This window comes from Ostrinia furnacalis, unplaced genomic scaffold, assembly GCF_004193835.3.
Source record: "Ostrinia furnacalis isolate ACB-3 unplaced genomic scaffold, ASM419383v2 OfSCF4889, whole genome shotgun sequence".
Lineage (NCBI taxonomy): Eukaryota > Metazoa > Arthropoda > Insecta > Lepidoptera > Crambidae > Ostrinia > Ostrinia furnacalis.
In genome coordinates this window covers 93,356-119,621 of record NW_021135128.1, presented here as the reverse complement: position 1 = coordinate 119,621, position 26,266 = coordinate 93,356, and the positions used below count along the sequence as shown (strand labels likewise).

The following is a 26,266-nucleotide window of genomic DNA, read 5'->3' as shown; positions in this document are numbered from 1 at the left end:
TGGAGGTGAATAACATATAGCTAAGACACTCTACCTAGCAGCATTCAACTGGTATTCTTGTGCCCCTGGACGCAATAATTCAAAATAAAGCATCGTCGAATATCAATGAAGATGGTAGGTTTCTGACAATTAAGTTTTTGAGCACAATGCTTACTAAATAAGATAAGGTTTACACGGGCTTACCAGCTAGCTACCTACGTGTTGAGGAATACATACAAACTCAACTGCTTAAGAATCAGTCAGAAACGAGATCAGTCTTGACACGCAAACTCTTGAGATTTGTAAGACGAAAAATGTAATGAACTACGAGTACCTAACATACTATGATGTAAAATCACCCACACTCTGTTAAATTCTTATTTTAGTACCATCCTAAATGTTTTCTTGGAAATAAGTTCTGGTCTTTTCTTATTCCAGCTGCACCGGCACACGCCAGCCGTGGTAGGGCTGCTGCTGCTCGTCATCCCGTACCTGCCCGCCTCCAACCTCCTCGTCACTGTGGGCTTCGTGGTCGCAGAACGAGTTCTGTACATACCCAGGTTAGCCATTATCTTTTATGACTAGCCTATAGCGATTCCTGTACCTATTTAGAAGAGGACCACTCACAATCTCACCTGCTGCGGCAATGGGTAAAGTCACTTATACATCTCTTCTCTCACACGCATAAGTTTTGGTGCTTCCAGTGAGAATTTTGGTGCTGCTGACAGCATAAGGGATATAGCGGCAGTAGAGCTACTTATTTACTTATCTTCTTTCACATGCTTTAAGTTTCATTTCTCCTAGCGTTGATTCGATTAGTTATTGATCTCTTTTCACACGCTCCATATCTTCTTTCTATATTTCTTGCATATTATTATACCGTGCAGCTGATGCGATCTTACATACTGATCATTTCACACACGCTCCATATCTTCTTCCTTCCAGCCTGGGCTCAGTACTGCTAACAGCGTACGGCACGCAGCATGCAGCTGAAGCGAACCTATTTATTGGTCTTTTCTCTCACGCTCCATATCTTCTTCCTTCTAGCGTGGGCTCAGTACTCCTGACGGCATACGGCTTGCAGCTGATGCGACCCTACTTATTGATCTTCTCTCACACGCTCCATATCTTCTTCCTTCTACCGTGAGCTCAGTGATGCTAACAGCATACAGCTTACTGTGACCTTGCTTATTGATCTTTTCTCTCACACTCCATATCTTTCTTCTTCTTTCCAGCGGGGGCTCTGTACTCCTGACAGCGTATGCCGTGCAGCTGATGCGATCTTACAATAAGTATCTTGCAATAGTAATCTTTTCTCTCACGTGTTCCATCTTCTTCCTTCCAGCGTGGGCTCAGTGCTGCTAACAGCATACGGCGCGCAGCATGCAGCTGAAGCGAACCTATTTATTGGTCTTTTCTCACACGCTCCATATCTTATTCCTTCTAGCGTGGGCTCAGTGCTGCTAACAGCGTACGGCATACAGCTGATGCGACCCTACTTATTGATGTTCTCTCACACGCTCCATCTCCTTCTTTCCAGCGTGGGCTCGGTGCTGCTAACAGCATACGGCGTGCAGCTGATGCGAACCTTTGATCTTTTGTCACACGCTCCACATCTTATTCCTTCCAGCGTGGGCTCAGTGCTGCTAACAGCGTACGGCATGCAGCAGATGCGACCCTACTTATTGATCTTCTCTCACACGCTCCATATCTTCTTCTTTCAGCGTGGGCTCAGTGCTGCTAACAGCGTACGGCATGCAGCTGATGCGAACCTTTGATCTTTTGTCACACGCTCCACATCTTATTCCTTCTACCGTGGCCTTAGTGCTGCTAACAGCAGCAACCTTACTTATTGATCTTCTCTCACACGCTCCATATTTTCTTCTTTCAGCGTGGGCTCAGTGCTGCTAACAGCGTACGGCATGCAGCTGATGCGACCCTACTTATTGATCTTTCCTCTCACACGTTCTATAACGATCTAGGAAAGATCAATAAGTAGGGTCGATATACATAGGTATATCTTCTTCTTTCCAGCGTGGGTTCGGTCCTCCTGACAGCATACGGGGTACAGTTGCTGCGGCGGCGGCGGCGTGGACGTAGGTTGCTTGCGCTGGGCGTGGCGGCGCTTGTGGCTGGCGGCGCGGCGCGCACGTATCTGCGCAACCGCGACTGGCGCACCAGGGAGTCGCTGCTGAGGTAACTTCAGCTTAGTGCAATATACCTTAAGGCTTACGCTACCGGGTACCGGGTATCTGCTACAAAATTTTATTACGAGTGTACTCATTAGGCTTAACACTGAGACGTCATCTTATATGCCTAGGTGTGATACCGCGCTTATAAGATTACCTATGGTAGCGAACCTTACCTTCACTCCTATGTTCCTCTGATTAATTTCGTTGCGGGTCCAATGACAGTTTAACTTTCCCCCGGAACAAACTTAACCTTCACTGGTTGGGTTTTTATTGGCGGTCAAGCTGTAGATCTTGGCTACACAGAAGTTGCACCAGTGGGAACGAGAGGTGGGAATAGTCTGGTATTATGGTAGCGAACTAGCGAATGCGAAAGAAACTACCATTGTGTTGCACTAACGTTGCAGAAAAATAAATATGCCTGATTGTTCACACCCACTTTGGTTACATTTGAAAACAAAAGGAAAACGTTGTGTCTATAAAAGCACCAAAAAAATTTTTTTGCATGTTTCAGAGCGGACTTATCAGTGTTGCCGCACAACGCAAAACTACACTACAACTTCGCGAATTTCCTCAAAGACATCGAACAACAAGAAAGCGCCATTAAACATTACAAGGAAGCTTTAAAGTAAGTAATCCACAAAAATAGAAATTATAGCCTGACCAGGAACATAAAAACCCTGGCATAGAGGNCTAGATATTCTGCTACCTAGCAGCCTTCAACTGGTGGCTACTCCTGTGCCCCTGGACGCTGAGCCACGACTGGCAGATGGGCTCGGTGCCGCTCGTCACCAGCGGCTGGGACCCAAGGAACCTGCTCACCTGCGCCGCGCTCATAGCCTTGGTGGCGCTGTCGTACAGATGCTTCTTGGATTTGGAGGTGAGTAACATATAGCTAGATATTCTGCTACCTAGCAGCCTTCAACTGGTGGCTACTCCTGTGCCCCTGGACGCTGAGCCACGACTGGCAGATGGGCTCGGTGCCGCTCGTCACCAGCGGCTGGGACCCAAGGAACCTGCTCACCTGCGCCGCGCTCATAGCCTTGGTGGCGCTGTCGTACAGATGCTTCTTGGATTTGGAGGTGAGTAACATATAGCTAGATATTCTGCTACCTAGCAGCCTTCAACTGGTGGCTACTCCTGTGCCCCTGGACGCTGAGCCACGACTGGCAGATGGGCTCGGTGCCGCTCGTCACCAGCGGCTGGGACCCAAGGAACCTGCTCACCTGCGCCGCGCTCATAGCCTTGGTGGCCCTGTCCTACAGATGCTTCTTGGATTTGGAGGTGAATAACATATAGCTAAGACATTCTGCTACCTAGCACTATAAAATAATCAATACAATAAGTATGTACTCGTAATTTACTAAAGCCCGGTCTGTGAGCACGTAGAATTTTGCCCAATGACCCCTAGCTACCCATCCTTATCGCTCGCGCGCGCGTAATTATATTGCCGTCGCGACTGTGCGACTGGCACCCGCAGTGAGTGTGCGAGCGCAATAGCAACATAATTACGCGCGAGCGATAAGGATGGGTAGCTTGGGGTCATTGGACAAAATTCTACGTGCTCACAGACCAGACTATAGTAAGTGTAATAGTATCTATGTTCGATAGCTGAAATTATATCTGTAAGATACTATAAGTAAAAATACCTAAGACAAAAACAACAAACACAAGCTTCTTTCTCATAAGATCGCCATGAAAATCTAAGCATTTCTTGGGATATGAGAAAATGGAACATCTTCTAGATATATTAATGGGAAATTTATTTTGATACGTATAGCATAGGGGTGAATTGGATTGATTGGTGAGTCACTGCATACCCACAAATATTGAATTTCATAAAAAAAATACATTTATGGTTGTTCTTGAATTAAATTGTGATCTTCTCTCTCACTCCAGCTGCACCGGCACACGCCAGCCGTGGTGGGGCTGCTGCTGCTCGTCATCCCGTACCTGCCCGCCTCCAACCTCCTCGTCACTGTGGGCTTCGTGGTCGCAGAACGAGTTCTGTACATACCCAGGTTAGCTTTGAGACTTGCTGATGCTTAGTGTCTAAATATTTTCTAACTGATATAAAGACAATTTTCGTTTCAACTAAAAGGTGTTCACTAGTGGACAAAGGCTTCTCAAGGATTTCCACAACTAGCGGTCTTACGCTACCCTCATTCAGGTATTTCCTCTGATCGTTAGTGTACCGGTCTATTCCACTTTCGATCACCTGGCTTTGATCAATTGGACATGAGACTATACAGAGGATGTGTAATTTATTTATAGGTGATCAAAGGAAACTAAAATATTAATTAAACTGGAGTTCACTTTGATCACCCAGGTCATCAAAACCAGGTGATCAAGGTGGAATAGACCAGTCTACCGAGTAGGAGGCCTGTTTACACTGCATTTTTCTGTTCGTGGTCGCTACTCGAGAACTTTTTGCCACAGGTCATAGCTCATAGCTATGTGCCCCGCTCACTGTAACTTTGGCAATTTTGCGGACTATGTCGGTTACTAGTTCTCCAACAGATCTCCTCATTACGGATTTTTAAACTTAAAAATCATAATGAAATAATCGTATGTGATTCTGGCACAATCAATTCGCTCTCACCTCACACGCTCCATATCTTCTTCTTCTAGCGTGGGCTCAGTGTTGCTAACAGCATACGGCGTGCAGCTGATGCGAACCTTCGGTCTTTTGTCACACGCTCCACATCTTATTCCTTCTACCTTGGCCTTAGTGCTGCTAACAGCAGCAACCTTACTTATTGGTCTTTTCTCACACGCTCCATATCTTCTTCTTCTTCTAGCGTGGGCTCAGTGCTGCTAACAGCGTACGGCGTGCAGCTGATGCGAACCTTTGATCTTTTTTCACACGCTCCACATCTTATTCCTTCTACCGTGGCCTTAGTTCTGCTAATAGCAGCAACCTTACTTATTGATCTTCTCTCACACGCTCCATATCTTCTTCTTCTAGCGTGGGCTCAGTGCTGCTAACAGCGTACGGCATGCAGCTGATGCGACCCTACTTATTGATCTTCTCTCACACGCTCCATATCTTCTTCTTCTAGCGTGGGCTCAGTGCTGCTAACAGCGTACGGCATGCAACTGATTGCGACTACTTATTGATCTTTCCTCTCACACGTTATAGAACGTTAATTGCTTACCATTAGGTGATCCGTCTGCTCATTTGCCTCCTATCACATAAAAAAAATGTGTGAGAGGAAAGATAAATAAGTAGGGTCGATCGATATACATAGGTATATCTTCTTCTTTCCAGCGTGGGCTCAGTACTGTTGACGGCATACGGCGTGCAGCTACTTCGGCGGCGACGGCGCGGACGTCGGTTGCTTGCACTGGGCGTGGCGGCGCTGGTAGCAGGAGGCGCGGCGCGCACGCATCTGCGCAACCGCGACTGGCGGACCAGGGAATCGCTGCTGAGGTAACTTCAGCTTAGTGCAATATACCTTATGGCTTACGCTACCGGGTACCGGGTATCTGCTACAAAATTTTATTACGAGTGTACTCATTAGGCTTAACACTGAGACGTCATCTTATATGCCTAGGTGTGATACCGCGCTTATAAGATTACCTATGGTAGCGAACCTTACCTTCACTCCTATGTTCCTCTGATTAATTTCGTTGCGGGTCCAATGACAGTTTAACTTTCCCCCGGAACAAACTTAACCTTCACTGGTTGGGTTTTTATTGGCGGTCAAGCTGTAGATCTTGGCTACACAGAAGTTGCACCAGTGGGAACGAGAGGTGGGAATAGTCTGGTATTATGGTAGCGAACTAGCGAATGCGAAAGAAACTACCATTGTGTTGCACTAACGTTGCAGAAAAATAAATATGCCTGATTGTTCACACCCACTTTGGTTACATTTGAAAACAAAAGGAAAACGTTGTGTCTATAAAAGCACCAAAAAAATTTTTTTGCATGTTTCAGAGCGGACTTATCAGTGTTGCCGCACAACGCAAAACTACACTACAACTTCGCGAATTTCCTCAAAGACATCGAACAACAAGAAAGCGCCATTAAACATTACAAGGAAGCTTTAAAGTAAGTAATCCACAAAAATAGAAAGTATAGCCTGACCAGGAACATAAAAACCCTGGCATAGAGGCGCTTCAATTGCATTTGATAGTGCAACACTGAGTACAGTCGTACCTGTGTTAAATTAATAGGCTAACTTTATGTTTCAGGATTCAGGATTACGGGCTAATTTGATATTTTCATAAATTAACGAAAAAATATTATTATAGGTAACCTGGTTTAAATAAATTAAATGAAACCATCAATCGAACTAGTAGGATTTATTTTATTATTCATCAATAATCAAATTCAGAACTTGAATATTCAACTGCAATGTCTGCTCATGAACGCTTCAAACTCGGTACTTCTTTCCCAATTCCATAAAATTCAACTTTTAGAAAGTGACAAAAAACTTTAAAATAGGTAGTTGAAACAAACCACAGCTAATTTTCATAGTGGACTGTACTATACGATAAACATGTCAGTCAATTTGACAACCTTTATTGGAAACATTTTCAATGAAAATATTGTCCGAACCCTTGGTATTTCTCTTCGACAAATACTTTAACACATTGTCAACCACTTTTCTTTCACGACTATAAAAATATTTTAGCAATTTCATTCACAAAATCAATTGCGCACATTTAAAATAAAGTTTGTTTACACTTTGACAGCAATAGACTGACATGCAAGGTGACATGTCAATGAAGTTTTTAGTTACTGTTGCCATTAAAAGAAATTAGTACCATTAGTTTTCCGCAACATGGCGAGGGTTTTTATGTTCCTGGTCAGGCTATACCTGCCATTATAAGTTGAATGAGCCAGGTACACTAATTTTCTTTAAACAATAGAATAGGTAAACCCCAAGATCCGGTGAAGTCTTTAATAGTTTCGCAGCGGATTGTCCAAATACTGAAAAAGCTACTTTGTATAGTAAATCATTGACCCCATGAGCACTTACCTTAGGTATGTTGTTAAGTAGCGTTATTCTGCGTCATGTTTCCGCAGCAATACCTACCTGATTTTTTTCAAAACAGTTATAATTATTTGAAATCATTCTAATGGGTGATCCTACTGCAAAGGATTGAAGTGGCTTATCAGAGAAGATGTGGATGACATAATATATTTATCTTAACCCGTGTAGAGTAGCGGGGTAGCGGGGAGGCACTGGACGCAGGCGGCTACCAACCGGGCAGCATGGAACGCATTGGGGAGGACTATGTTCAGCAGTGGACGTCTTATGGCTGAGATGATGATGATGATGACGTAGAGTAGAATAGGACCACTCCTACTTTTTATGTGAATACTAGCTGACCCGGCGAACTTTGTTCCGCCTTAACCCACTTGTTACTAGCGTTTGATATACGGATCAACATAAAAATTAAATTATTATAAACAATGAGGGTGGTTTCTGATAACATTGTTTATGTTAAACGATTCCTGTGGGGTCCCTTTGTCCATCAGAAGTGTTCTGTTCTACATTAGGTGTCACATTTCAATAGTAAGCGTTTTGTTGTTTTCGTAAATTTTACGATGACTTTTTCAAGGTGAATAAAAACATGATAAGTATTTATTCTAAAGTATTTCTTGCCGAAATATGAAAGTTTGTAGCCCACTTTTTGTAAATCGATAACAAAATTATAAACATTTTTATAGTAACTGTTACTAATTCAACGTTAAACTTAGTGATCCGTATAAGGAACGCTAGTAATATGAACTGCGGTATTTTGTTGTTTTAGCGCCTGCCTTCGAGGCCCTTGCCTTTAAATGAAATCATTGAAAAATTGGAGAAAAATGAAGATGAGTGTATCCCTAACTAAATCACAATTTTCCCGCCGGAAAATCCGGTAAATTGTAATGGTGACTTAACCAAAGAGAACTCTGGTGATGAAAATAAAGTGTCAATAGATTTGTCTGGATTACAAATGAGGGCCCATGCATGTAGAAATCACTACAGAATTCTTCATCCAGTGATGATGAAGAAGACTGCATCCTGTTAGCGTAGATAGCCAATTATGCCCTAGACAGGGTCAGTCATGTTTGAAGATATGAAGAAATTATTGTTTGTAAATGAGATGATTTAGTGTGGTTACAGTTGCTTCAAATGCATTGAAAATTGCGCCAACTGACAAAACCAAGAGATTTTCTCCGCCACATAAACAGAGAAGAAGTATTTTAACATCTCAAATTCAGTTGCAACACACAGGTTTTATGAAACTCATGCTTTAATACAAATGCAATGTTTTTGCAAGAAATGTATTAATATTACCTTTGATCCCAGAAAATGTTTTGGGCATAATATACAGTTCACACCACTGGAATTAAATTTGAAAAATAATAAATTCAACTCTGAATGTTTTTTTATGAATGAATATTCCATATTTTATGCAAATACTTTAATAACTTACGCAAGTCGCAAAGAGTACCTAGGTATTATCTCTAAGTTCATACAAGTGGCCGTACATATTACTAGCGTTCCGTATATCAAACACCATTTTCCAGCGTTTCCGTAAGACCAATATTTTTTTTTTAATTTTTCCTGTTGCCTTGATGCATTAAATAGCCGATATATGCAAAATCACAGGAATCGTAAGAAAAAAGGGATATCCGTAACAACTGGGTTAATGGCTATAAATAAGCAGACTTCTTTTTTAATTTCGAACGGGATAAAAAGTATCCTATGTCCTTCTCCTGGCTCTAAACTACCTCCCTGACAATTTTCAGCTAAATCGGTTCAGCCGTTCTTGAGTTATAAGTGGAGTAACTAACACGACTTTCTTTTATAATATAGACTAGCTGACCCGGCGAACTTTGTTCCGCCTTAATGGCAATAAATAAGCAGACTTTTTTTTTTGTTTCGAACGGGATAAAAAGTATCCTATGTCCTTCTCCTGGCTCTAAACTACCTCCCTGACAATTTTCAGCTAAATCAGTTCAGCCGTTCTTGAGTTATAAGCGAAGTAACTAACACGACTTTCTTTTATATATATAGATAGATCGTAAAAGGTGACTACAGGGCAAATATGCAAACTTGGTCTCTTCGTCGGCAACTTGGCGAATTCTAAATCCTCAACAGGTCTTTGATAAATTGGACAGAGTCGTACTCCTGCAGTAGAGACTTCAAAGGTTGACGATGATGATAAAGTTTTATCGAAAACTGATGACCCGTTTTCGTCTGATTGTGATCAAGCAGCTGGTTGTGCTCCTAAAATGGAAAGTAATAATGACAATGATGATGAAATTATATCTGTTTATTATAATTTCTTTAAATATCCACCACAATTCTATCTGTGGACCTATAAGTGGTTATCAAGTGTTATAATTGTAAAATAATCAATTATGTAAACCCTGGTCTTCCTAATATAAATAAATAAATAAATTTTATAAAAAATGGGTCATATTCTGTGAGGCTTATGGTTGTCTGATGTCCACCAGGCTGTGGCCGAGCTACGCGAGCGCGCACAACAACCTGGGCACGCTGGTGGCGTGGGCGCGCGCCGAGCACCACTTCCTGCAGGCGCTCAAGTACAACCGCGACCACGTCAACGCGCACTACAACCTCGCCAAGCTCTACAGGTAACGTTACTTGCTCCACGACCCATAGTGTATTATACACTAAGAGTAGGCACACACCGTTGATTTTTCGTCGGCCGATAGTTTGGTCGGGCAGTTGATCAGTATGGGCCATGTATGGGAGTGCGCACACTACTCCGATTCGATTTGGCCGATTCTTCATACAAATTAAAATCGGGCACAACTATCGGCCAACTAAAAATCAACGGTGTGCGCCTACTCTAAGAGCTAGTGAACGCCAGACCTACGTCATTTTATAAAAGCTGAAAGTTTGTCAGCGTATGCTCCCAATATAGGATAGAATGCTGGTGAATCATGAAGTTACGGTCATCGTGACTTTGGCAGCTATCCTAAAAAAACTGTCTGACAAGGAGTTGGAACTGTCAAAACTATCTGACTGATGTGGGAACAATTTCTAATCATTGCCCACATATTATGCATAAAAATCAGATTTTTTGGTATAACGTAGGAAGAATTACAGTCTACTGAATATACAGAAAAAACCACCGTAAAAGTAAGGCTTACGTTATACCATAAAAGCTGATTTTTATATAAAATATACATTAATTTACAGACAGTTTTTACCAGACAGTTTTTTAGGATAGCTGCCAAAGCCACGATGACCCAAACTTCATTATTCACCAACATTCTAACCTATATTGGGAGCATACGCTGACAAACTTTCAGCTTTTACAAAATGACGTAGGTCTGGCGTTCACTTCTCTTAGTCTAATAGCCTTTGGAGAGATATTGCCACTTGCCACGGTCTTGTGCGGTTTCACGCCAATCACCTGCTTCAAGCTCGCGAAAATCCGCGTCCTCCGCATCACCCTTAGCGACATTGGAATGAACCACCCGTCTACAGGTAAATCTCTTTGAGTAGCAAATGCTTTCACAATCTTCAGACATACGACCGACTGTAGATAGTGATTTAGGATTGAGCACTCGTTATACACGAGTGTAAGCAGTAAGCAAATGGGTATAGCATCAATGCATATTGCATACCGAATATCGCTTCTTCTTTTCATCTCGCCAGGATTCACGAAACGACGTAATGATCTGTACCTATGGTGCTCTGTTGTGCTCGTAAAGATGCCAGGAATACATAGTCCAAGACTCCGGTAGTACAGAGGGAACATTTTTCGAAAGTGTATATTATAGTGAAACAAATTCGAAACATCTTTGGTCACAATAAAAACAAGGAAGAAAACAAATTCCCTATAACGTCAAATAACAATAACACTAGTCACATTAAATAAAATACATTACTCACTCATCAAATAATTATGTTTCCACAAAGAACGTTGTCAAATAACACAAGGGCAAGATGTGCCCTACAAACACAAGGTGTGACGTCCATAGCGGTCATTACTACGGTGCACCGCGCGTTATCATGCATTCATCTCCACTAGCTTAATGCAATGTTTGCCTTTGGCTTACTTTGATTTACGGAGGCTTAAAATATTTATCACTGTCAAAGTAAACCAACAAAATCTGCTATGATTGTATGTAGTTTATTTAACAAAGATATATGGGTTGGGTTTATTTTTAAACTTTAGAGGTGGTATTTAAGATAAGTTAACAACATACAATGATATTTCACGGTTATCACCAACTCATTCTATTTCATTTATGATACAGGTTTGAGTTTTTATTTACGTAACTGGTTAGATAATTTTAATGTTTGTTTATTATACAATCGTTGTGTACCTTTGAGTCGAACAGACTTATGCATCTAAGTATTATGCATCGATTATTATCTCATGGAGACAGGGGGAAACCAGCGAAACGAATAAAAAGTCAATAAAATATTGGATTTGGACATTCGTCCCTAGCTCCGTCTCAGGCTTTGGCTCGCTCTCAAATGAGCATCTCTTACTTCGAGGGGATTCCAATCGGTCTATTCTACTTTGATCACCTGGCTTTGATCACTAGTGACCAAAGTGGAATAGACCTTCCAATGCTATTATAAAAAACTGGAGGAGAGGCCTTCAGTTTTTTGTAGAGGTAAAAAGTCTTCCACCTAGTACAGCAATAACCTGTTGATGTTTGATGGAAGCCTGCCTGGATTTGGGCAGCCCAGTTATTTTAGATATTCTTGGGGGAGCAGTAGACTTCTTTATGTTGTAAAGCAGTGGTTCTTAACCGGTGGTCCGCGGACCACTGGTGGTCCCTGGAGGCATTCCAAGTGGTCTACGAAGACATCGTAATAAACAAGTGACGTGACGTGATGAGTCGAGCCAACACAACGCAAACGGCGCACAGTGGGCGAGAAATCGACCTCCCTTTTCATAGGATTTTGAAAAAAAAAGTGGTCCTTGACAAGACAGAAATTTGGTAAAATGGTCCCTCGGGACTTAAAGGTTAAGAACCACTGTTGTAAAGAGAGGGCCTGATTTAATCCTGTATTTGGTATTAAACAGTGACATTTGGTGGCGAACAAAATGTTGAAAGATGTAACTTGCCTTTTTTGCAGAAAAAAGAACCGCCTCAGCGAAGCCCTCAAGATGCTGGAGCGCTGCATTTCGCTGGAGCCGCGCTTCGTGCAAGCGCACTTAGAGCTTCTACTGCTGACGCCGGACGCGCGCCGCCGCGCCGTGCTCGACACGCTGCTGGCGCTCGAGCCGCGAAACCCGGAACACCACGTGTTGTATGGGCACTGGCTGCGCGGCAGAGGTGAGAGACCGCAGCGAGGCTCATCTAAAGCCTGGTCCGTGAGCACGTAGAATCCCGTCCAATGACCCCAAGCTACCCATCCCTATCGCTCGCGCGTAATTGTANAAACACAAGGTATGACGTCCATAGCGGTCATTACTACGGTGCACCGCGCGTTATCATGCATTCATCTCCACTAGCTTAATGCAATGTTTGCCTTTGACTTACTTTGATTTACGGAGGCTTAAAATATTTATCAATATCAAACTAAACTAACAAATCTGCTATGATTGTATGTACTTTATTTAACAAAGATATACGAGTTTATTTTAAACTTTAGAGGTGGTAGGATTTAAGATAAGTTATTAACATACAAATGATATTTCACGGTTATCACCAAGTCATTCTATTTCCCACTTATGATACAGGTTTGAGTTTTTATTTACGTAACTGGTTAGATAATTTTAATGTTTGTTTATTACACAATCGTGCACCTTCAGTGGAACAGACTAATGCACCTAAGTACATACTTCGATAATAATTCTCATAGAGACGGGGCGAAATGAAACAAGAGTCAACAAAATTATTGGACTTGGACATTCTTACCTATGTAGCTCCGTCTCAGGCTTTGGCTTGCTCTCAAACGAGCCTCTTCGACTTCGAAGGGACACTCAATCCCCTTATCCAGTTATTTTTATAGAGGTAACCCTTACCCTTCCATTCAGTGGAGCCAGTGGCGTAGCTTGGGGGGAGCAGGGGGGGCCTTGGCCCCGGGCGGCATATGAAAGGGGGCGGCGGATAAGAAAAAAAACATTGCATGAACAAGAAAAAAAAGTTATTCCAAATCGCGTCGTAATATGTTACGTACCTACCGATTAAGCGAAACGAAACGCACAAGTGTGCGCAAGAGAGGACGATAATCGCTTGGTCGGCGCGCGACTGGCTCGCTCGGCCGACGCGCGGCTGGCTCTATCGGTCGGCCGCGGCCGGTGGCTAGTCTATACAGGGTGGAAACGTTAAGTGATCTCACTCGATTATTTCTAAACTATAGAAGATATCGAAAAACTGATTACTGATTCTAAAAGTGCTTCACAAGCTCTTACAAATGGTACCAAAAATAGGTTACATAATAAACTGGATCTATCCAAAAAGTCAATGTTTCCGGCTTCCATACATTTAGTAAAAGTATATAATATTAAAAAGTATACAAGATATTAAAATACTGGTTACTGATCCTGATAGTGCTTCACGAGTTCTATCTAACGATACCAATAACAGGTTACAAAATTTACTGGATCCATCCTAAATTCAATGTTTCCAGCTTCTACAGCCACAGTCATGGCACTCATGTCTTGATAATATTATAGCAAGTAAAACCAATGTTTCAATCCATCAGTTTCCATCAGGTCAGATGAAGGGCAAGAGCTTCCTCGTTGTGGATAAAAAAATGTTCTTTTCAGTTATTGTCTCTAAATGTGTTCTACATAATGTAAACTTAGGGGATTGCATACATTAGTTAGTCCTAAGAAAGTCAAAAACATGTAACGGAATCTCCGACTTACCACTTTAGTGGAGCGATTACAGAAAAAAATGGCCTATTAAGTACATGTTTTTTGTATTATTATGAAAGTTTAGAAAACTGCGCAGTTTTTAAAACTTTTTGGACCTATGAAAGTTCTTTTTTTTTTTCAAACTTTTAAGTTGAAAATTTTAGAATGTTCTGCTAAAAGCATATTCTTTATGTTTCTAGCAAAAATTTTGTATCTTGCATCAAAGATAGGAAGGTGATTATTTTTTTCAAACATCTGTNTAATTGTATTGCTGTCGCGACTGTGCGACGGGCACCCGCAGTGAGTGTGCGAGCGCGACAGCAACATAATTACGCGCGAGTGATAAGGATGGGTAGCTTGGGGTCATTGGACAAAATTCTACTTGCTTACGGACCAGGCTTTACCCGTGAAGCATGTAATGTATCAAGTGAGTACATAGGCATGAGCCCGCTGCCGCTCGCGCGTGGTTCGCAGTTCGTGACACGCTGCTGGCGCCCAAGCCGTGCAAGCCCAAGCACCATGTCCTGTACGGGCACTGGCTGCGCGGCAAAGGTGAGACAGCAGATGCAGTCGCAGCAAGGCTAGAGAGATGACTATTATAAAATAATTTAAAAAAAGCACGCCACGTCGTGTCAGCAAACGTAGAGTTGGCAACCGCGGCAACGCTCAGCAACTACCTACCTGCTCGATGGACCGGCGACCTCGAGAAACAGCAGCGGCTGAATGTCAAAAGCGAGAGATAGTGCTTTGTTACGTCCAGCTGTAGACTGTCATAGACTGAACCCAATGTTAAAATTCCTTTAACATCGTCTTGGGTTTACTCATCATCAGCCTCGACTGCCAGATTATCAGTCTGCGGCTGAATTTAGGTCTCCGGATAGAATGCCACAGCAATAAAACCGCCTCTGTGGTCTAGTGGTAAGACCACCTGCTTCAGACGCAGAGGTCCCGGGTTCGATTCCCAGTGGGGGCAGATTTTTCTGTTCGGTTTGGTTGGTGGTAGAGCTTGTTCTAAGTCCGCCTGGCTAGCTACCACCATCTTACCTAAGTCTGTCGCCTTAACAACAATGTTAACAGCATTGTTGTGTTCCGTCAGTTGAGGTAAGATAGCCAGTTCCTCCAGGCTGTTTACATCCAGTGGGTTCCCACCACCTTGGAAGTTCATCGTCATAGTCCATCTGAGTGATCTCCCTAAACTGCGTCTCCCATTCCCCAAAACCTTTACTCTTGTTGAGCAAATACAAAGTTCCTGGTATTCCTTGCAGGGTTGCTACCTCAGTCCATGAGCTACTACACGACAGCCATGAGGCTATCATTCGGCAGCTCGTGCGCGAACTGCGAGCGCGGCAAGCTGCAGGCCGTGCGAGCCGCGTGCCTACTCCTGCGTAGCGCCGGGCAGAGAGCGAGGATATTGCAGTTAGTTACTAGGTAAGTGACATCAGTAGTCATAATTATTGTAACTGTATTCTTATCTTGGTCTTGGATCCTTGACTTGGTCCCTGACAGGTTATTGGTAAACCACCACGCTAACAGAGTAATCTTTTCGCACGTCTGCTCCCGCCAAAAAGTACGTGAGGGGAAAAACGTAGAAAGGCCTGGTAAAAACCGGGCTTGATTACGCCGCACTCTGAGGTATTTTAACCTGGACAAAGGACGCCAATACCTCAACAAACTGTTGCTGTGTTTGTTTGTTATGGAACTCGTCGTTTAACTTATTAAATATACAACTTGAAAAAATCGAACTGCCTAAGGCGGGAATCGAACCCAAGACCTTTCGCTTGCCGGGCGACTGCTCATCCATCTGCAGCTACTGAGACCCTGAATGAACCCGTAGAAATTTTCAAGTGTAATTCGCTGCTGCGGCCGCGTTTTATTTCGTCGTTTAACACCATGAATATCGGTCTATTCCATTTTCATTACCTGGCTTTGATCACTCAGATGATCAGAGTGGACTTCAACCGACAATTTGGTGTCCTTTGATCACCATGGATAAGATGACCTGGGTGATCAAAGTGGACTCCAGTTTAATTAATATTTCAGTTTCCTTTGATCACCTATAAATTACACCTTATCTGAATTCCAATCCAATGGACAACACGCATAAGTTGTAATATTAAGTTAAATTATGACTTAATTTAAAGTTTAGATCACACACATTACACTAGTTTTTATTTCACCTCAATCCATCCAGTATTACCGAAGATAGAGCCTCGAGAAGTTTACGGACATTTTAAAATTTTCAAAAATTTCCAATATTCGCGCGTGACGTCACAACATGATTTTGCAGCCCCTGCACGTTAACCCATTTACCACTTTTTGTCTTTTTCCAACTAAAATAAATTTTTACCTAACTGACAACTGTTGTTCTTTGTTAGTTGTCATCGTTCAATCACATTTCAAACTAGGCGCTAAAAAGTAACCATTATTATGCCACCTATTGCCAATTGTGTGCACTATGAAGCCATTTTTATATTTATGCACTTAAATATAAATTTTCTAAAAAAAATAACCAAGTTTGTGTCTCTGTGCTCAATAACGAGTAAATAGTCAAGTTATTTGTTAATTTTACTTGGAAAGTTTTCCGGAATTTTTGAAAATTGGTGAATAAATAGATTTCGCTATGTTCTTTCCGAATTTTGTGACCTCGTTTAATGTACCTGCTAAATTGCGAGTACTTTTTTCTTTGATCATGTCAGGACACGCTGCCGGGTGTCCTAAATATGCTGAAGTATAAAAAAATTCGCGTTGCTGAAGTATACATTTTTTTGTCTTGTTTGTTTCTACATTACATAATTGTATCCTACTAATATTATAAATGCGAAAGTTTGGATGTCTGGAAGTTTAAAATAAAGTAATGTTTATTTCTCACCAACATAACAGATAATATTATGATAACAAACAATCAGAAAAAATAAAAAGTAAAAATGTTGGTGGTTGATACCTGAACTAGGAAGATTCCTGTGTCTCAGGTTTGTTACTCTTTCACGCAAAAAGTACTCAACGGATTTTGTTGAAACTGCACAATATTATTGTTTGTAACCCAGATTAACATATAGGCTATAATAAATTATTTATGCCGATCTGTGACACTAAATTTCACGCTGGTGAAGTCAAAGGCAAAAGCTAGTCGTGAAATAAATAGGAAAGTTTAAGGATCTGAAACGTGGTCGCTTACTATGGGCCTTATAAGAAGGCAAGGTCACCCAAAGGGTGATGGTGCAGGCTATGCTCGGGGTTTCCCTGCGTGATCGAATCAGAAATGAGGAGATCCGCAGGAGAACCAAAGTGACCGACATAGCACGCAGAATTGCTAAAATCAAGTGGCAGTGGGCGGGACACATACTAATAGCTTGTAGAGACGAGACGACGTAGAGATGGCCATTGGGGCAGAAAATTTCTTGAGTGGCGACCACGGCACGGGCTGGAAGACGTAACGTGGGCAGGCCTCCTACTAGGTGGACCGACGATCTGGTAATGGTCGCGAGAAGTACCTGAATGCGGGCAGCGCAGGACTTTTCACTATGAAAAACCCATGGAAAACCCAAAGGCCTCTCGCCTTTGTCCAGCAGTGGACGTCATTTGGCTGTAACGACAAAATAGGAAAGAATGGAACTATCAAAAATCTTCTCTAAGGCAGCATTTTTCCAATTTCGCAACGAGCGCGGCAATCATACTTAACTAACAGACTAACAGAGAGTATAGCGAAATCTATTTTAATCACCAATTTTCAAAACTCCCGGAACACTTTCCAGGTAGCCACGTTAATTTGTACCAAACGACTGGACTATAATTTAATTGATATAAAAATTTAGGTAGATCTTCTCAAAAACAAAAGAACTGGTGCTAAAAGGGTTAAGTGACGTTTAGACATTTGTAGAGGGCCTTGTAGAAGGGGAGGCTATAGTGCTGAATGTGGATTAACTCGAGTGTCATAGTAACTTATTAGGCTGCTACGCTTGATGATAAAACGAAAAATATTTTATTCAATGTACATAGTCTGGTCATATTAAGTTCTTTCATATGATATAATAACTTTTGAATTTTGAATGAAGGTTTCAAAAACATTTTTTACTGAATTAGAATAAAAAAGAAAAAATGTGCGATAGTTCGAATTTTATTGTATATGTAGTGGACGCATAAAGAAGTCCGAACTGCAGTTGTCACGTTGCATTGGTGCGGCTACGCGCCAAAGCAGATTTTCGTTGTGCTGAAAAAAATTCGTTTATCTTTTCATTTAATTATAGGTATAGGTGTACCAGAATCTCATGGAAAACAAAAAGTGTGTCTTTCATATGGCAAATGTCTATGGCTTTATTGTCACCTGTCAAAGTAAATCAAGTGAACTGTCAGTCGCTGCAGAAATTTTGTAATCTCTTCATGCATATTTGTTATTTTTGTGAAAAAGTCAAAAAAGCTCAAGCAAGTCATATTGTTTTCAATGTGTATTGTAAAATAAGGCATAATTCAAAGTCAATCTTTGATTTTAAAGCGCGTCAAAATCAAAAATCAAAATCAAAAAATNTACCCATCCCTATCACTCGCGCGTGATTGTGTTGCTGTCGCGACTGTGCGACGGGCACCCGCAGTGAGTGTGCAAGCGCGACAGCAACATAATAACGCGCGAGCGATAGGGATGGGTAGCTTGGGGTCATTGGACGGGATTCTACGTGCTCACGGACCAGGCTTTACCCGTGTAGCATGTAATGTATCAAATCAAGTGAGTACATAGGCATGAGCACGCTGCGAGTTGCTCGCGCATGGTCCGCAGGGAGATCGCAGCGACTCGGTATCACTGCGAGCACAAGGGCGGCTCGCAGTAGGATTCAGGAGCTCGCAGCCAGATACGCGATGACCGTGGACGAGCCGTACTCACTTGAAGGTTGGACACGTTACATGCTACGTTACGCTACATAGCAGGTGAGTACCCTGCCCTAGAGCGCTGCTGCTGACGATGGACGCGCGACTCCACACGCTGCTGGCGCTCGAGTCACGCAACTCCGAGCACCATGTGTTGTACGGGCACTGGCTGCGCGGCAGAGGTGAGCTTCTTCTTGTCGTGTCGACAACCCACACAGTGTCAGCCCAAAACTCTGCTACAAGAGGGACGTTGTCAGTAGCATTGATGAAATCTTCCTGCGTGCAGTTGTTTGGGGACGCAGTGTGAACTGAGGTGAGCTAAACCACAGAGAGAAACGACTACCCCAATGTAGTAAAGAACTTAGCTCAAAAATGTTGCAAGCTGTTGGTAAAAATGGGACAAACTTTCCTTCCTACCTTCACTGGTTGGGGTTTTGTTGGCAGTCAAGCTGTAGATCCTGGCTACACAGGAGATGCAGCGGTGGGAACTGCTGAAGAGTTGTTGTTGTTGTTTTGAATTGTGGGAAGAGCTGTTGGTAAACAGGTAGAGTAAACAAGTTCTCGAATGATCACGAGTCAGCAAACGTAGCGTATAATGCTCACTTGCTCAATGGACTGGATCCGCGGAAACTTCAAGAAGATGGCTGGATAATAAAGCGACAAATCGTACTTTGTTACCTCCAGAAGTAGACAGCTATAGGTATACTGCATTAATGGTGACCATCAAATGACAATACTATACCTAGATACTTCTACTATCAAAATGGATGTTAACGAAATGACTTCTAGCAATTTGGACAAGGTTATTGGTCCATCGGCTAAAAAGTTTACCTATGCTACGCTAATAATCCTTTCAGCTTTCAGCAGCAGCTTTCATCTAATTGAGCAAATATGATATGAAGTTCGTCTTACCCATCCTGCTTTCATCTAGTTGAGCAAATACAAAGTTCCTGGTATTCCCTGCAGGGTTGCTGCCTCAGTCCATGAGCTCCTACACGAAAGCCATGAGGCTATCGTTCGGCAGCTCGTGCGCGAACTGCGAGCGCGGCAAGCTGCAGGCCGTGCGAGCCGCGAGCCTACTCCTACGCAGCGCCGGGCAGAGAGCGAGGATATTGCAGTTAGTTACTAGGTTAGTAACTTACAGAAGTCACGAACATATTCCTTTTCAACCGACTTCAAAAAAAGGAGGAGGTTCTCAATTCGACCCGTATGTTTTTTTTCTATGTTTGTTACGCGATAACTCCGCCAATTATGAACCGATTAGAACAAATCTTTTTTCGGCGTATAGGTAATACCTCAAGGGTGGTCCCATTTAAATTTAATAATAAAAAAAACAACCCCCAAGGGTGGAAAATTGGGGATGAACTTTTTTATACGCAATATCTCCGCCGATTATAAACCAATTTGAACGATTATTTTTTTGTTGAATAGGTATTATCAAAAGGGTGGTTTCATGCGAATTTGAAGAAAATATTTCACCCCCAAGGGTGGAAAATTGGGGATGAACTTTTTTATACGCAACATCTCCGCCGATTATGAACCAATTTGAACGATTATTTTTTTGTTGAATAGGTATTATTTGTGTTCACGCATTTGAAGTCGGTTTTTTTTTTTAAGTTATAATTATTCTATTTTGTGATGGACACTTCACATTGCCACCCCAAAGGTCGTTATTTACTTTGAAATTGCACCATGTACAATGACTTTAGAGTCAGATCCTGACACTAGCTAGTGGCCAAGATAGTGGTGCCAACTGGTGAGGACTGCAGCAATAGGAGGACATTCATCTCATTTCATTTTCATCATGATTTGCTCGCTACTGTAGAGTAACGTTCTGTCATTTGCCAGTGCAGTACCGAGTTACCAACTGTTAAGTATAAAAAAGATAGTCCTCATTAGCAGAGTTATCAATCATTAAGTATTTCATAAGACTAAAAATTTGTATGGTTGTAAAGGAAATTAATCCATTTCTTTTTCACTTTTTAACGCACTAACTTAAACCACACCACACCATGTAGCATTCACTGTGAGATGTCAAAGAGCACAGGATGCCATGCATTCAACAAACTGCTACTGTGTCTGAAAGCCTATGTTTACACACTGCATTGGCCTGCAGATGTTGTGAAATCATTCGCGAATATTGGAAATTTTAAAAAGTCCGTAAACTTCTCGAACTTCTATCTTCGGTAATACTGGATGGATTGAGGTGAAATAAAAACTAGTGTAATGTATGTGGTCTAAACTTTAAATTAAGTCATAATTTAACTTAATATTGCAACCTATGAGTGTTGTCCATTACGTTCATCTGAACACGCGACCATTCGGAAGGACCTTGTTTTCTGTGGCCAACGCACCCGTTCACCGTCCTGAAATTGCGGTAGCAGCCAAAAAAAAATTGCATTTCAAAATGCTCAAAAACCCATCATATTCTCTAGATCTGACTCTTAGCTACGTTAAAATAGCTCTTTTTCCGATTCCGATTTAAAAAGTAATTCAGAGATCTATTAGTGCCATTCACCACCCCGGTGGCAAGCCCGAAGGACTATCCCCTGGTAATAAAAGTAACTAAACCAGGCTACTTCACGCCGCAATGAGGGTTTTCGCGAATGAAAAATCCGCCAGATGGCAATACGTAGACGCGAGGTCCAAATGCTGTATTATTGGTTATTTTTGACATGACATTGACAGATATGTCAAAATCCACCAATCACGCAGCAGTCAGACCCCACATCCACGTCCCGCCATCTAGCGGATCTTTCATTCGCGAAAACCCTCATTACTCTGAAGTCCTGGACACAAGACGCCATGTATTCAACAGACTGCTGCTCTGTTTTGAAACCTGAGCGAGTCCATTCTTCTTGATGGCCTGCAGATGGCAGGTGGTGCGCGGCGGCGGGCAGGGCGCGGCGCGGCGCGCGCTGGCGGAGCGCGCGTGGCGCCTGCGTCGCGACCTGGCGCACCGCGCCGCGCTCTACGCGCGTCCCACGCAGCAGGGCCGGCCGGTGAGTACCCACACGCTACCCTTAGGCCCTTTTCACACGTCCCGGTTGCCGGCTAACCGGCGCCGGGTACCCGATGGTGAAGTGTATGGGCATGCCGGATTAATGAGGGCTATCGTTTTCAACCGACTTCAAAAAAGGAGAAGGTTCTCAATTCGACCCGTATGTTTTTTTTTCTATGTTTGTTACGCGATAACTCCGCCAATTATGAACCGATTTGAACAAATCATTTTTAGGCGTATAGGTAATACCTCAAGGGTGGTCCCATTTAAATTTAATAATAGAAAAAACAACCCCCAAGGGTGGAAAATTGGGGATGAACTTTTTTTATACGCAATATCTCCGCCGATTATAAATCAATTTGAACGATTACTTTTTTGTTGAATAGGTTTTATCAAAAGGGTGGTTTCATGCGAATTTGAAGAAAATATTTCATCCCCAAGGGTGGAAAATTGGGGATGAACTTTTTTTGTACGCAATATTTTTAATTTTTAGTTTTTTTTGTGTTCACGCATTTGAAGTCGGTTTTATTTTTTTTAAAAGTTATCACATGTCCCGGTTGTCGGCTAACCGGCGTCGGGTACCCGGTGGTGAAGTGTATGGGCATGCCGGATTAATGAGGGCTTTCATTTTTATACTTAACAGTTGGCACCCCTGGCGATTGACAGGACCTTACTCTACAGTGGCGCCATCTTGATGAGTGCAAATGCGATAGTCCTCCTACCACTTTAGCGCTCACAAGTTGGCGCCACTGTAGAGTAAGGTCCTATCAATCGCCTTCGCTACTAGCAAGTGACAGGACCTTACTCTACAGTGGCGCTAACTGGTGAGCGGTAAAACGATAGCCCTCATTACGCCGGTACATGTGAAAGCTACGTACCATGCCCATACACTTCACCACCGGGTACCCGGCGCCGGTTAGCCGGCAACCGGGACATGTGAAAAGGGCCTTAGACTGCCTACCCTCGCGCTAGCATTTACATTTTGCCTTTAGGTGCATTAGGACTAATTCTCACTATGGCAACCGACTCGCTAATGGACTACTTCTCATTATGGCAACTTCAAATTTTTTGGCTACTTCTGATTAGGGCAACTTCTCACTTGGGCTACTTCTCATTAGAGCTACTTCTTATTAGGACTACTTATCATTAGTAGGGCTACTTCTCATTAAAACCACTTCTTATTTAGCCCTAATGCGCCTAAGGCAAGGACATTAATTTTACATCAACAGGATTATGCATGTATGTTCTTTTTTTATTTATCTAGCCTTGACATTAACAAAAGATCCTGCCGTACTTTTCGTTTTCAAAAATTTACCTGATACTTTACAGAGCTAGCTAGCTACAGATTTTCGAAATCTTGTGACGTCACTTTAACTCGTAAAAGGATCGTGCTTTGTCCCGTACTTGATGTCATTGTATGAGAATAAGTTAAATCCTGTTATTAAAATGTTTTACAATATGGTCATAAAACTGATACCATACAAACGTATGAGCTGTCGAAACACCATTTTGTATGAGAAAAAGAAAACTCTGAAGTCACTGTTTTTATTTCATGGAAAATTTTAAAACTAAATGGCTATTCAAAACTTGAATACTGCAAGCTACCCAACAACATACATTTTGTTATAGCAGTAACTGCAGTAATAACCTATGACATCACTTATTTAACTAAGCAATTACCGATTTCAAAACAACTGAATTCTAATTTTACAGTTAACTGAAAACTAATTGAACTTTCAAGGCTTAAATGAAGCTTTTTTTGGTAAATGAAGTCTTGACATCATTGGCTAAAGGTGATGTTAATCCCAAAAAGAAGACGAAGAATAATTGAGTTACTGGCAGCGAGATGTTTTTTGTTATGAAGATTTTCTGTTCTCCTTTTTAGAGCTAAGTGCTTTCATTCAACGCTTCAGATTATAAGAGTAGAATAAGTTTGCAATCCACTGATTAAATAGCTGAAGAATTCTTCCAACAGGTGACATCAACATGTCTCCACCACAGCCAACTAGAAGTATCTCCAGAGAGGTACATCAACAACGTGGAACAAAACGAACTCTTAGCAGAGAGAACTTTATACACTCACAGTGACAGTGTAACCAGTGATATAGACAAAAACATAGACAATGATCAAGTGAATAGTTGCCAAAAGAATAACGATAGATTAAAGAAGAGTGTTTCTCTATCAGCTCAATACAAACCCACGCACAATAAATCGGAGACGGGGCACAAGCAGAAAAGCTGTCCGATCCATAAAAAGAAGAAGATAAAAGACCCAGAGGCGTTCACGCCGTTCGTATCTGACCATTTGATAAAGACTTATTAGATTTAAGTGGTGTAGGTTAGGGGTGATCAATTTAATATCTGGTAACAAAGAACATATATTTTTGACCTAAACGAACAATGGGCAAGTGAATGTTGTTTAATATCCAAACCTTTTGTATAACTAATTAAGTTTTTTATGACCCAGAAAAGAGAAAATCTCATTACGTTACACATTTCAAAAGTAATGAAACTAAAAAAATCAGCACACGCAAGATCATAATCAGTATTATTAAACTTTACATTGTATAATCTATTACAAACAGGTACTTATTACAAAAGGTAATAATTTACAGTTGTGACATAATAAACGCAATTAAAGGTAATCTTAAAGAAAGAAGAAAAGTTTTTGGTAAATGGTTCCCACAAGAGAATAGCATCAAAATGAGTGAGCCAGGGAACAATCAAAAAAGGTTTCCCAAATGCTTCTTGCCCTGTTTTCAATGACGTACCTATTGACATACTGGATTATCAGGTTAATTACGTTAACTGTAGAATGCAAACTGTTTCATATCTCCTGGAATTTTGAATTCCCTGAAGGCTCCCTTGAACAGTGAAGCCCTATTAGTGATTGATGACAAAAATCTATGATTTCTAAACTTTTTTCGATAACTAAGAACCTTACGCAAATAAAGCCAAGTCAATACGATCCTATGATAAGAAAACAACTATGTTGCCATATTTATAGTGAGTGTAAATATGTGTAAATTATAACGATACGACTAGATTAAGTGAACAGTTAAAATAATATTGTAAAACATTGGAATAATGCACTTGATGCTTTAGGTGTATTGTTTTGTTTACTAAACACATTGAATAAATACCGATTGAAATAATACCCTTTTTAATTGTAATAAAAGAAATGAATTCAAACCCAAAACTACAGCAGCTGTCGTTCGTTACTAAGTAAGTAGTTACCTACTATAAGAGTTGTCAGGCCTGAAAACACCACTAAGAAAATGAAGCAGTGCATGTATTATGATTGTCCCCATCGAAAAAGTGGAAAAATACTCAAATAATTAACTACGACAAATGCTCTGGAACAACTGTTTATGTGATTCAGACACCCCAACACTGCATCCAATACTTTGTGACCTAGCAACTTTAATCAATCAACGCTTACTTTCGGTCTGTCAAAATTTGTACAGTTTCCAAATCATTGCATTGTTCAAAATAACAAACAAACAAGTAGACCTATTGCACTTATTTTCTTAATAACCAATTAAAGTTCGATCGGCTGAATTTGAAACTTGCGACATTTAATTATTCTTTCTTACATTACTAAAATGAAAATAAAATAAAACTGTCTAGTTTGACATCTCCTAGGGCTGACAAAAATATTTCATATTCATTAATAGTGTGCCTAAATACATTTAACTTAATACGCCTACAGATTACACGAGTTGAGCTACACTACATCTTACCTTAGACCCCTTGAGTAAAAGTCATGATCGGGCTGAAAGTTCACCCGGAATTTACAACCACAGAATTATTGGATAAACAAACCTATAACTGTCGATCAGAGCAAACTATTAATTGTCGTTATTGCGAACCAACAGAAAGCCCTACTGTGGCCCTACCTACTACTACTAACGATATTTAAATTTGACTCAGAATAAAAATAAGTAATGCGACAACCCTGTAACTATGATTATTTCAACATACAAACAAATAAACTACTTAAATAAGTTTTACATTTATATTAACAGCATAATAATTGCTAATTACAAAAAAAGATCTTGCGTAAACTTACAATAACCGATTTCAATATTTTCATCATAGATTCATGAGATCATTCTTGCGTTGTCGTAAAATGTGCCTAATAATTTGTTCACCAATTATGAAAATCACGATTTTTAAGTCAACATTAAATAATTTATCTGCCATTGTATTTGCATTTAAATTGATTCTACAGATTTCAACTGTAGCCAGTCGTGCGTATTGCCTGATTGTTAAGTACATTGAGGCATATTGCTATCTCGATTGCGGCATTGCCATTCATAGGAACTAGAAAGAGAAAGTGATATCGACTCAAGAGCATCTATTATTGAAATAAGCAGACAGACAATGATCAATAACTTTGTGAAAAAACAGCTGTTGCAGCATTTGTGGAAAT

General features: G+C 41.3%; 1 protein-coding gene across 1 annotated transcript in view; it reads left to right on the top strand.

Annotated features, from left to right (window-relative positions):
- LOC114360101 (protein O-mannosyl-transferase TMTC1) overlaps positions 1-24,869 on the top strand; it is a 194,570-nt gene extending 169,701 nt beyond the window's left edge. Inside the window, exons 8-15 of the mRNA XM_028314666.1 lie at positions 418-539; positions 5,440-5,601; positions 6,109-6,222; positions 9,631-9,771; positions 12,245-12,444; positions 15,239-15,401; positions 21,703-21,832; positions 23,807-24,869. Coding sequence (XP_028170467.1) covers positions 418-539; positions 5,440-5,601; positions 6,109-6,222; positions 9,631-9,771; positions 12,245-12,444; positions 15,239-15,401; positions 21,703-21,832; positions 23,807-24,154 — 1,380 coding nt within the window. The 3' untranslated portion in view covers positions 24,155-24,869. The remainder of the gene's footprint in view (positions 1-417; positions 540-5,439; positions 5,602-6,108; positions 6,223-9,630; positions 9,772-12,244; positions 12,445-15,238; positions 15,402-21,702; positions 21,833-23,806) is intronic.
- Positions 24,870-26,266: the final 1,397 nt, after the last annotated feature.